This window comes from Cyrtonyx montezumae, unplaced genomic scaffold (assembly GCF_038088225.1).
Source record: "Cyrtonyx montezumae isolate F1298 unplaced genomic scaffold, pur_monq_1.0 scaffold_13, whole genome shotgun sequence".
Lineage (NCBI taxonomy): Eukaryota > Metazoa > Chordata > Aves > Galliformes > Odontophoridae > Cyrtonyx > Cyrtonyx montezumae.
Genome location: NW_027071859.1, coordinates 15423673 through 15436447, shown reverse-complemented (window position 1 = coordinate 15436447; position 12775 = coordinate 15423673). Strand labels below are relative to the sequence as shown.

General features: G+C 38.7%; 1 protein-coding gene across 1 annotated transcript in view; it reads left to right on the top strand.

Annotated features, from left to right (window-relative positions):
• The window catches only part of RNF144A (ring finger protein 144A), a 61973-nt gene extending 49806 nt beyond the window's left edge, over positions 1-12167 (top strand). Inside the window, exons 4-9 of the mRNA XM_065730743.1 lie at positions 3061-3165; positions 3363-3423; positions 4450-4657; positions 5767-5914; positions 7206-7295; positions 10357-12167. Coding sequence (XP_065586815.1) covers positions 3061-3165; positions 3363-3423; positions 4450-4657; positions 5767-5914; positions 7206-7295; positions 10357-10488 — 744 coding nt within the window. The 3' untranslated portion in view covers positions 10489-12167. The remainder of the gene's footprint in view (positions 1-3060; positions 3166-3362; positions 3424-4449; positions 4658-5766; positions 5915-7205; positions 7296-10356) is intronic.
• Positions 12168-12775: the final 608 nt, after the last annotated feature.

Below are 12775 nucleotides of genomic sequence, written 5' to 3'. Positions count from 1 at the left end.
TTTACTTCAGTAATAGAAAAGGAGTAGGGGTACACATGGTTTTAGTCATTATTCAAGCTACAGAAACAAACTGCAACACGCAATCCTTCTTCATGCTGGCTAAGCATGAAGACTGTCAGTGTACAGAAACAGGAGTACAAAACTGAATTCAAAGGAAGCTTTTATTTTTATAACCTACCTAAGTCAGCCTAAATATCTAATTTTTATAAAATGACAAGTCTTATTCTGGCTTTGTTATGTCAAGCTATATATGTAAACAGAATTGCAGATTTAGAGTATCCCTGAGTATGACTCAATTAAATATTTAGTTACTTAATTACTGAAATACGAAGTATTTTTAAAGGATGAAACAATTGCTTCAGATACAAGCAACTCTCACTTGACACATGTCCTTTAAATGAAAAATAAAGATGCATATTATTTTTATAACAGTCAGTGTACAAACAAAAGGACATCTTGCCCCTTTTCTCTACTTCAGTCATGTTCCTAATTTCAGCTTCTGTTTTCTCTGAGGTATTGTATGCAATGCAGTTCATTTTGAATGTTATTTTGGGTGTGTTATACTCACATTTTTTGATCATCCTATATAGTACCTTGCTGCCTTAGTGGGAAGCTGTTAGGATATTTTCTCTCAATATGAGAAAACCGTCACAGAAAATCAACAATGATTTGTCGCCTTTTTATAGAAGTTATTTGTCTTTTACATAATTTTACAGTAGTATTAGGTACCCAGTTGCGCACTGTATTGTTTTTCTTTCTTAGTGGTGCATTTCCAGTACTGCACTAGTTAAAATTTTTGCTGCAAGTAGCACATTTTGTGTCTTCATTCATGCCACAGGTAGCCTGTGCTTCAAGCTGCCTTGCAGCCACTCTGGATTACCCCTTTTCTACTTGAGAAATCTCAGGAGTGAGGAAGTCTTGAGTGAACAGAATGTTTAATCCTTTGCCTAATTGACGATTATACTTGATGGCCTCAAGACAGCATCTCTATTCCCAGAAAGCATAGTATCAAAAGAGTACCTTGGTTGGGCTGGTTTTAAGTATATGGTGCCAGTGCCACATCAGTGGAAAGTGAAGACCTTGAACACTGCCTGTGGCATGGATGAGCTATATCCTTCCTTGGAAGATGTGAAGAAAGAGAAACAAATCAAATGGGTTTTGGCAATGCTCCCAAACATACTGAGGGAATTAACCACATTAATGATTAATGATAGCAAAGCTCATTCAGCTCGAAAAGTACTTTCTATAAGTGCTAAGTGCTGGCATTAAAAATGTATGTGTTTTTGTTTTAATCCACGCTTGGCGTCTGCAGATGGAGAGGAAAGCAAAAAGCCAACAGTGTCATTATGGCATGCTAATACCTCGTTCCAGCTGAAATCACAGCCTGCCAAGGCACGCAACCTAGGGCCTGGTTCTTGCAGAGCTCATCCTGCTGTCTTTGCTGCTAGCAGTCCTCAAACTGTTACACCTCTCTGCAGGGATAAAAAGTGAATTGATGGAAACCTTCTGCAACTCAAACATCTGCTAAGTGATGTTATCTCCAGTAAATCCTTCCTTGTAATGAAGATATAGGCCCTGATTCATCACAAAGGGTTTTTCTAATGCATATAAAACTTCTAAAGACATCAATTATCTAGTCTGTTTTTCTTTACTCAAAAAATAGACCTGTTGTCTCTGTTGAGTCAGTGAGGCAGGAAAGGGGAATCAGACAGAAATGATTTGGAAGCTATCAAGGCAATGGCAGGCTGTCACCAGCAGAGCTGTGCAACGTAGCAGCTGAAAAAATTATGTGGGTAGAAAGTGAAGTTTTTGCTGCAGTCAGGCTGTGAGAGGTAAAATCCAAAACAAACCACTAAGTAGGTTCTCGGAAAGAAGCAGCAAAGACATATTAAGAGGCAGAGCTGAAGATGGAGAGGCTGAGTGAGTAGACTCAAGGCCTGGACCACAGCAGCCACAAGCTATGTGCACAGGACTGGGCTGAACATGTGTCTTGTGACCTGGCTGGAGGACAGAGTCTGCAGTCTACTTTGTACAGTGAATTCCAGTGGGGAGCACTGGGCTCAGCAGAGCTGACTCAGCTCTTGGCTTTCCCAGGCTGGTTCTGTGCTGGTGGCTGCATACAGGTACCAGCTGAACCCTTGAGGTGACTAGCCCTGTGTGACCCACCCACTATCAAGCAGACCCTCATCTGCTCTTCCTGCATAGCATCAAGCTGGCTGAAGCTGAGAGGAATCTGCAGAGGAAAGAGTTTCTTGCCCTTAGCCTTTCTCCTCGCCTCCCTAGCAGGTATCTGTGTGGCAGCTTTTGCCTTTATGGGGAAAGTATGGAGGTGGAAGAATGGATATTCTTCAAGACTGTATAACAAGACTTGGGCTTGACTTGCCCTTTTCCTAAAGTAACCCCCTGCCCTCTCTCTTGTTGACAGTCATGCTATGTGCCAGTGTGTCAGATGCAACGTTTTCACTTGTGACTTAGGTAAGGTGCTACAGTTGCTAGGAGAGAAAAGTATTAGTACTACAAATATTTATTATTCAGTACCCATGGAAACTGTTCATCTGGGAGTCCTAATTCTTATATTCTTGCTTCCTATGGAGGAGATATATCTTTAACCATGAAGTCTGCATAGTTATTTTCTTGAAACGGAAGTCAAGATACACTGTGATGTGCTGGATACACATCAGTCTCAAGGTAGTTACTACTTACTAAGCTGTGCTGTGATTTCCAGTCACAGAAAGATTTTTTGAGTCAGGTTTTTACTATTTTTTTTTCCTAGCTCCCTGTTTGATTTGTCTCTTCTCCATTATTGCTATTTTTATTTCAATGTGCTGCATATTTTAGATTTTGAAAGTATTATTTGATGAGGGAGTGAACTTGCTATTTTCTACCTGAGAGTATAACTGTGAAACATTCTGTGAGTACAAGCTATGGTAGTAAAACAGACACATCAATATGTTTTTCAAAGAAGTTTATGTTCTTCGGAGTTCCAGTGGAAAAGTGTTAAAATATTGAGTGGCTTTACTCTTGGTGGAATAGTGAACTCAGTCTTTGGCTCCCTTACAGTGCCTAAAACAGTATGTGGAACTTTTGATCAAAGAAGGTCTAGAGACAGCAATCAGCTGCCCTGATGCTGCCTGCCCAAAGCGAGGTCATTTGCAAGAAAATGAGGTATGCTTTTACTGCAAAATCTTTTATTTTTTTTTTCTTCTTTCCATGATGTACAAATGTATTTTCCTCTTTATGTTACAACTGTCATTGTTGCCAACATACATTTTCAGTAATTCTTGAAAGGGCCCGCGTCTCAATTTGTTGGACGTGTCCTTACTGCTCTTAACTGTAAATTTATCTTTTTCTTCCTTCAACAGATTGAGTGCATGGTTGCATCAGAAATCATGCAGAGGTATAAGAAACTACAATTTGAAAGAGGTAATGTATCAAAGCTTTGGGAATTGTATCACTCTTCAACAATCTGAGAAATCAGAATCTGGTTCTCCACGAGATCATGTGTGTTAATTGCTTGATCATCAGAAAAAAAAGAAAAAAAAAGAAGAAGAAAAAAAGGATATTTTCTGCTTTTGTTGGTCTGACATCCATTGCAGTGCCCTAGGAATAAACTAAGGAAAGAAAATTACTATGTATCGTGTTGCTGTATCACCAGGGGAGGGAGGGGCTTCTATTTAGAGTGTAGCTGAAGAGGTTGTCTGTTTCTTTCTGTGAAGCCACCAATGTCTCTTCTGTTAAAATCTGGTGCAGAAATATTAGGCAGTTATGTATGTAATGATACCTGACTGTTGTTAATTTTTATGAGGATATAAGCTGACTGGCTCCCTTCAGTGATGGAACTGGGTGAAGTTTTGTAAAGAATATATGACCACAGAGAACTTAGAGTAAGAGTAAGGCTTTTGCTGAGGGAAGAACTCATCCTAGAGACCACTGAAGTCAATGATGGGTTTTTGTTGACTCCAATGGGCTTTGAAATATGAAATAACTTACCAGTAAACAGCCTCCAAGAGAGGGATGAAGCTGGATAACATTTGTTAATTTTGTGATTATGTCAGTGCAGAGACCAACTGAAAGTATAATCATACTGGGCAAGGCACTGTAAGAGCACTTTTTGATACTTTATACCTGTATAGCTGTATTCAGCTGTATAGCTATTGCTGTTTATTAAATACAAACTGAGGAAAAACACCACGTCTCATTCTCAGAACAAATTTAGTTCAGTGAATGAAAGTGAATAATTAATTCTGATGCTGGAAACCCACTTTACTTTGGTGCCTATTTGCAAAGCAGGCCAGGTTTATGTCTAAGTGGGTAGAATAAATTTAAAAGCTTCCTTTGGAAATGTGTCTATCTGAATGCCCTTCCAGTCAATTTCAGCTGGAATGCATAGCTGTGCAAGGACAGTCCTGTAACTTCCTTTGAAATTTGTTCTTTTATGTCCCTGTCCAGAAGTGCTTTTGGATCCATGTCGGACTTGGTGTCCATCCTCTACTTGCCAGGCAGTTTGCCAGCTACAGGAATCAAGCCCGCAGAACCCCCAGCTGGTCCAGTGCAAAGCCTGTGACATTGAGTTCTGCTCTGCTTGCAAATCTAATTGGCATCCAGGTCAAGGCTGTCAGGAGATCATGCCAATCTCTTTTCTTCCAGGAGAAACAAGGTAGAGTATTGCAAAAGATCAAGTGTTTGGAAACAAAACACTGAATCTTTGAACAAATATAAATACGACTAGTAAAGAAGCAATTTTCAGATAGTTTGTTTTAAGGCATTTTCCTTCACCTAGTCATTCACACTTTTCTAAACATGTATTCCAAAACTAGATAGAGCTTTCAGCTGCTCCACCCCTTGTCACCATTCCCAGCAAAGCAAAACGAAGCTGCTTCAGCCTCTGTCAGCAGTCCTTTTCCCCAGTGGGAAAGATATGACTAGGATGGTGTCGTGATGAGTTCCTGTTCAACTACTGCAATTCTTGCATGTGCTCTTTGTGTGTGCTTGAGCAGAACAGAAGTTTAGTAAACTTCACTGAAAGCTAGAATGCTTGGTCTATTTTCCTGAGTATTTTCATTGCTTTTAGTTATTGCTTCAGTTGTTACCTCATTGATTGGGTTTTCCTCAGTATTTTGGAGCTTAATGTGCTAGTAGCAGTTTGAGCTACCTGCATTTGGAGTTCCATATATGTTTTATGTATTGAAACAGTTTTTCTGTGACATGGTTATTTATAGTATGACTAATAATTTTATGTCCTTTTATCCAGCCAGTGATTAAAGGGCAATCAATTGCTGATTCCCCATCAGTTAGTCTTGTATCTCCTGCTGGCAGTGGCTACGGGAAGTGACATTTTTCAAGGCACATTTTAGTTGTTGGCATGCATAAAGGCTCTGCAGGGTAGAAAGCTACTCAGGGGAAATAAATGTTCTTCTGCTGTTTCCTCTTTGTTGTGCACACTGTATGAGGGGATGTCCTACAGTTTTACATAGCGGAGCAAGGCAAGAAGATGGGGTGCTAATTGTAACTTATGAACCACGTTTTGTTAGGACAGCATTAAAGATGAAGAGACCAACTCTAAAATAACGGTATTTCTCAAAAATACATTGGTTCTTGTTCTGGAGGGAAATTTTTAGAGAAGATCCTCAAGGAAAGCAGAGACATGCAATCTCAAGGGTTTTTTTAATGAAAAAGTAGGCATAACTTCTCAACATAGTTCTTGTAAGTTCTTCTCTTAAACTTTCATGACTTCAAATCTAATAAGTTCCTTACTGTCTCTGACAGTTCAGTTTTTAAAATGGAAGAAGATGATGCTCCAATTAAGCGCTGTCCAAAGTGTAAAGTTTACATTGAACGAGATGAGGGTTGTGCCCAAATGATGTGTAAGAACTGCAAACATGCCTTTTGCTGGTACTGTCTGGAATCTCTTGATGTGAGTAGATGCAGTACTTTCTAATTCTCAGGAGCTTAGATGTTCATTGTTTTGCTATCCAGCTGTGTCATTAATCAGTTAATACTAGATCATTATCTTCTGCATAACTTGGTGCACTGGGACCCACCAGAGCTGATGCTGGTAATTTGGTAGAATTTGTATATTCCATATTATTTGTCTGACCTATGTGATCTTAGCATTTTGTCCACGTGAGCTAGGAACTAATTATTATAAAGTAAAATTTTATGAAAATATTCTGTTTTCAGTCTTCACAAGGCATTTATCATGGGAATTTTTGGCCTCTTTTTAATACTGCTTTATTTAGCACTGACTTTTCAGTGTTCCCTTTCCTGAAGAAGTTACAGGATAAGTATAGCAATGTTCTTAGTTCTGTGGAAGTTCAACAAACACTAGATTTGGTATGTCACCATGCAGGGGGCTAGCACTTGGATTTGTTTACTGCTTATTGTTTCCATGGGACAAGAAACAGATCTCATATATAAAAAAGAATGCAATGTTATTCTAATACCAGGAATTTGCCAGTCTATAAGCTGCTGCTGTGTTTATGTTTTTTAAATCAGCCTGTTATTGTGCACAAAGATCAGAATATATACAGTATACAACATCTGTTTCCATGTCATCCGTTTTATTTTGTAGCATTGTTAACAATAGCAAAGGAAATGTTTTAGGCTCCCAAAAACTACTCAGAGTATTCAGATCCTATAATTGTCCCATTTGAATGTTTTACCAACAGCCCTACAGTTGCAAGCTTCTTACATGCTCAGTTAAAACAGAGTGTTCCTCTGGGACTTGGCCTGCTGTCTTGGCTTGTTTTTAGAAGGATGGTAGGACAGATGGCAGAATCATTTCTCAAAAATCTGTATTGCCCTTATCTTTATTTTTCAATTAATAAAATAAACCAATTTTGGGAAGCCTGTGGTACAAGTATTTATTTTCCTTTATGAGTGTGTATGTAATATACACCTTGGGCAGCTTATCTTCTTGGATCCTCTCTAAACTTTATATTAGCATTTAAATATTTGAGTTAAGAGCCTTTGAGAGAACAAATTCCTCTTATACACTTAAGACTTCCTAAACAAACCTGTTTGTGAAGGCACTTAATGGTAAACAAGGCACCTTGGAAAGGTTAAACCTGGTCATATCTACTTTTCCAAACATTTACCTTCTTGTGCAATTCCTGTTTTTACATTCTCAGAAAGTAGGACTCTGTAATTTGAAGAACAGTTTGTGCTTCTGTATATTTCCTACCTTTCAATTAAATATTTTGTAGGATGACTTTCTCCTCATACATTATGACAAAGGACCTTGTCGAAATAAGCTGGGACACTCCAGGGCATCTGTTATCTGGCACAGAACACAGGTAAAAATCAGACCTTTAAAAGCACTGTGTAGATCTAATGAGAAACAATATTGTAATAGTGCCTTCCTTTGCCTTACTCATATTAACATCTCAGTAAAATTCTGTTCTGAATGGCAGCTCATGTCCATAGCAGGTTTAAAGAGGGCACCAGCTTGGAGAAAAATGGTTTGCTCTCCCAGAAAGGACACCCTGTGGCAGAAAGCTGTGGAAAACTATATAAAATTATGTTTGCTGAAATAAGTCTCGATCTTAATCTGTTCTCAGTAAATGTGGTGGAAACCTGCTTTGCCAAAACCCCTGCAGTCAAATGGGAAACTCATCCTCCATGAGATTTTGTTTTTCTAATACAGACCTGAAAAAGAATAAACCTGAATGTGCTTGAATAGTACCTTGCTATGCTTCAATGTGACTCACTCATGGAGGTTAGATAGAGCTTGGTAGTCTAGTGTGTAACCCAGCGATCTTATCAGTGGGCAAATTCAGACAATTCTGAATTCAAGCTGACAACTACAAAGAGTCTGAGGATACCTCTTGTAGTCTAGAATCAGTCTGACAGAACCCAGTGTGAATGCGTGTAATAAAAGTACAGTCTGCACTTCTTTCATGCATATAATATAAATGCCAGTATGACTTTGTCTAATCTACTGCTGTAGATTAGACAGTCATTTCAGAGATAACAGAACATCTAGGTATCTAATCTATCTCTTTACTAAATTAACTGTCAGTAAATATCTACCTTACCTTAAGAGGAAGTAAGTTTCTTGAAGTACAGGTTTATTTCTGTTTGAGAATAAACCTGAATTCTAGTCAAATATAAATGAAATGAGAAGGATCACAGCCCTTTCCTTCCACAGCACTTAAGTCCATGTGCATAAGCTTTCTTTATAAACCTTTAATAGAGGGGATTCACTTGATATTTGGAATCTGTTCTTTGCAGCAGTAGTTAGTACAAGTGTGATTGATTGATCGTATGTTTGATGTTCAAGTCATTGTTGAGAAAGAAAGAATTTTCTTCCAATGAGGATATAGTTCTGCTTAACTTACTTAATGACAGTTCAGTGTTGAATTCGTTTCCTTATATTAAATTTTTTGAGTATTTATCCAAATAGTATTGAAGTGAGACTTTGTTTTATCGTTTGTGGATTAAATATACATATATTTCTTTTGGCCAGAAGGAATGGTTTGATGCTGCACAGGGCAGTGACTAATTCAGAAGCAACTGAACTGAGTGGAAAATTAGTAACCTCCAGCCAGCAACCTACTGTTAAAAAGAAATTAAAAGAAACAAACAAAAACACCACAAAATAAACAGAAAATTAAAGTGAAAGTTAGTTGTGACTTTAATAATTACATGTTGAGGCTGAAAGGAAGCTGTAAGCAGGCATCTCATAAACACTGGCACTTGTCAGTCTAGTCCACTGATTTAGCACCTACGTTTTGGCTCAGACTCACTTCTTGTGCACTTTATTGCTTGAGCTGCAAAGAGGTAGGCAGAGGCAGTTACAGCTCCTGGTTTGTAAAGGAGATGAGAAGTTAGCTTTATTTTATGTCAGTAGCAAATGAATGCAGAGATTCGTGAATGGAAGTTGTATCAGATGGTCAGCACTTCCAAAAAAGAGTGAGTAATGAAACATGCAGACCACTAGAGCTGAAAAAGAAATTTCTCTTGGCAAGAGGTAGAACTGTTAGAACAAGCAGGCTTGAGTTCCTTATCCCTAGACAGCTAAAGGCCGAAGGAAGAACCTGGTGCAAGGTGGGATACTGACGGGGAGCTGCTCACCACTGCGCTATTTATCCCACAGCGCCATCTCCTGCCACTGCCACTCCAAAATGCCTCGCTCCTAGAACTGCAAGAGAGAAGTACATAGTAATCAGAAAAAGAAATGGTCCATGGCAGGCAAAAGCACTCGTAAATCATCCCTTCTCTTCCAAGGCAAATTAAATATTTGCCAGCTAGTTGAAGTGGCATATATAGCCCTGGCTAGGAGAATTCTTAATGAGTACTGCACTGTAATTTCATTTTGCCTTCTGTTTCAAGGATTTGTTGGCAGATTAGCATTCCCCTCCTGCCTCCATTATTCAAAATTATTCACAGACACTCTCGTGAATAAATCTAAATGATTTCTTCCAATAATTTGCAGGCATATAGTTGCAGCTGTCTATGACAAATGTGCAACTTCCTCAGGCAGTGACCATTTGCCTGGTGTAGGGAACCTGCTTTGGCAGGGGGGTTGGACTCAATGATCTCTTGAGGTCCCTTCCAACCCCTATGATTCTATGATTCTAAATTAAAAAAAAAAATAATCTAAATTAAACTCTGTAGAGACTAATAGTTTGTCATACTGAGAAGACGGATGATTTGATGTCTTCTGCCCCTTCTTTGAAGGGGGTGATCAGTAATGTAATTGACAAAAACAAGTGCTTTTATGTGGGAATACAAGACACTGCCCTTTTAGATAGAGTTAGGTCATGTCCCCTGAAACAGCAGGATTAGCTCAGGTTGGAGTGCAAAAAAAAACACTAGACATGGGCATAGTTGACTTTCACCCCATAGTATTTGTAGTCTGTGACTGGGATTTCCAAGTTTGTGTTTCTATTGGTGAGAAGATTCTCCATGAGCAACACCAGAACCTTGACTGCTTCTGTTCAGAACTTTCTCCAGAAAAAGAGAGGAGCATCTCAAGTGGGAGCCTCTGTCTTGTAGTCTTGATCCTGATATTTAATATTTAGATTTAATCAAGAAAGAAGCACCTAGTTGGTTACTTCATTAGCTGTTCCAAATACAACAAAACTAAAGTAGGCAAATAGCTGTTTAACTCGCGTTGTGTGATGGAGCTGAATCATGCAGCATGGTTCTGACTGTAGCAACAGAACATGAACATTTGCTCACTCATGCTTGCTGACTTGGGGAGTTTGCTATAGCATAAATACAGGGAAAAGCTGTATCTCTGGTGGGGCCAGTGGCAGTTGCTGAGATCCTTCCAAAGGGCGCTGATGATCTGCTGATGTCATCAGTCTAGACAAGTGTCATCCCTAACAGTGTTATTCCTTTGTCTTGCAGGTGGTTGGAATTTTTGCAGGATTTGGTCTTCTACTTTTGGTGGCCTCCCCTTTTCTTTTACTTGCTACACCATTTGTTCTGTGCTGCAAGTGCAAATGTAATAAAGGAGATGACGACCCTCTACCTACCTAGACCAAGGGAAGATTGGACTCATCACAACATGTGTTTTGATTTTATTATTGCTGTTGATGTTTCCCTCTTGCGCTTACATTGCTGTAGCCTTACTTGCCCTGTTCTGCTTTTCGTTGACCCACAGTCTTGGTTCCAGGAACTGATGCATAGCTCAAGTGGTAATAGACAAGGACAGTAGTGAAAGGCAAGTTTGGTGCTAAAGGGAGACCTAAACCCAGGTAGCTATCTGAAAGGAAGAGGCAATACTGCTAAAACACAATGCAAAAGGTTTATCTGACCCTGCTGGAGGACTGGGAACTGTGCTGAGTGACTTCAGCAGCACAAGTTAACAATGCATATAAATCAAAACACTCTGCATATTTGCTTGCTTCAAAATTTGATGTCTTATTCCTTATCTATGTAAGTTGCCTATCATTGTAATTGGATAGTCAACTTTTTTGTTACTTTACCATGTTTACTGTGTGTTTTCGTTAATGCTATCACAGCATCCTTTTTAATGCATATTTTTCTGATTACAACAAAGTCAATAAGGTGCATATAGGCCATCCTATGCCTTTCTTGATATATGGGGAAGGACAGAGGGACAAAGCTGGTCCTGTTGCCTTCCTGGAATATATTGAAGTCTTATTAGTAATTTGTTTGACTGAAAGCTACATTTTTAAAATAAATTGATGAAGTTGTAAGGTTGAGTGGTGACACAAACCTGCGATCTAATCAAGGCTCCTTTAAAAATTGATGGTATTGTTACCACTGGACCACTAGTGTTTTTCTGAATTGCTATTTTTTGCTGTTTGGAGTTCTGCTACACTTACAGGGCTACATTACTTCTAATCCAGGTATCTTATTCTTTTTATATAGATAGATAATCTTATTTAAACCAAATGTGTAAATAGCTGTGCTATTGAAATATTTTGGGAGTTCAGTATAGCTTGTTTCTGTCTTTAGGGCAGGTATTAAAAATACAGGACTAGTTTTATTATTTAGCAGACTCTTGGAGTATCAGTGAATCTTTCCTTCTAAGTCTAAAAATGCATCAAGATCATCGCTATAGTTAATAATAAAAAATGCCTGGGATATTTGTGGAAGTTGTCAATTAAACTACTTAGCCCATTATCAGAGTTAATATCATATGGTGTTTAATAACAGTACTATGATGAAACAAATTTTCATTTGACAAATAATCACTAACTCAATGTAATAATTTTGCAGAATTCAGTGCTGTGTGTTTCCAGGGTAATAAAAGTGTGCTAGTCAACCTACTGTTAATCATTGTAGTTTCTCTTTAGCTGGAAAACCATTTGGTTGGAAACCATTTTACTTTGAATTGAAAGCTGGCAGAATTTGGATTAGTTACTTGTCTCCATGAAATATGAAGCACCTGGATTGATGTGCATATCTGCGTGTAATACCAGAGGAAATCCTTTTGTGTGACGTGTAGACTGAAGTTTGACTACTTTTTTTTCATCATTTCTTTCTGTGCTTTGTCAGTGCACTGAGATTGATGAATACATTGAAGCCAGGATAACTTTGCACTGAAAATGTATTAAGATTCTTAAAAGCAACAGCTTCTGGCTGCTCTCATAGACTGGGAATTTCATTTCATAGCTCAAGCATAAGGATGTGACTCCTGCTTTTCATTACCTTTTATGTTATAACGTTAACCTGATAGATAAAAAGACTGTGGGCCTCTATATTTGGTAAAGCTTCTCTTGGATTTCTTCCCCTCACTCTCCTTCCAAGTTTAATGGTATCCAAACTCAAAATGTGTCTAAATACAGATGTTAGTTCTGTGAGCTGGAGGTTATCTGCTATTCAGTTATTCTACTTAATTTTAATGACTTCAGCCATTATAATATGAAGGAAAAGGACAGCGGGTTCCCAACAAGTCTGAACTCTCTTTGATGTGTTCAACTTGTTTATGGCAAGGTACGGTCCAGATCTTTACTTGTAATCTATGAGTTTTGTTATCATAACCTTTTCGTATATCTTTGTTATTAAAAATTGCTTAGCCGTTCCAACATATCCGTAGGGAAGCCTGAATAGTGCATCCCATCCCTGGTGGAAGAGCACTCTATAAGCCCGTGTGCCCCAGGTCACAGCTTCCAGGTGCAGAAGCAATAGAAACCCTTCTGCAAAGGACAGCTTCCTGCAGGTAAGCTCATGAGACAGGGCGGTAAAGCTCAACGATGCTCTTTCACCCTTGGCCCCATAGTTCTGTTTAACTGCAGAAAAAGAAATGAGTGAAAGGACGTAAAGATTTCTTGCGTCATTAATTTCCTCTAATTGG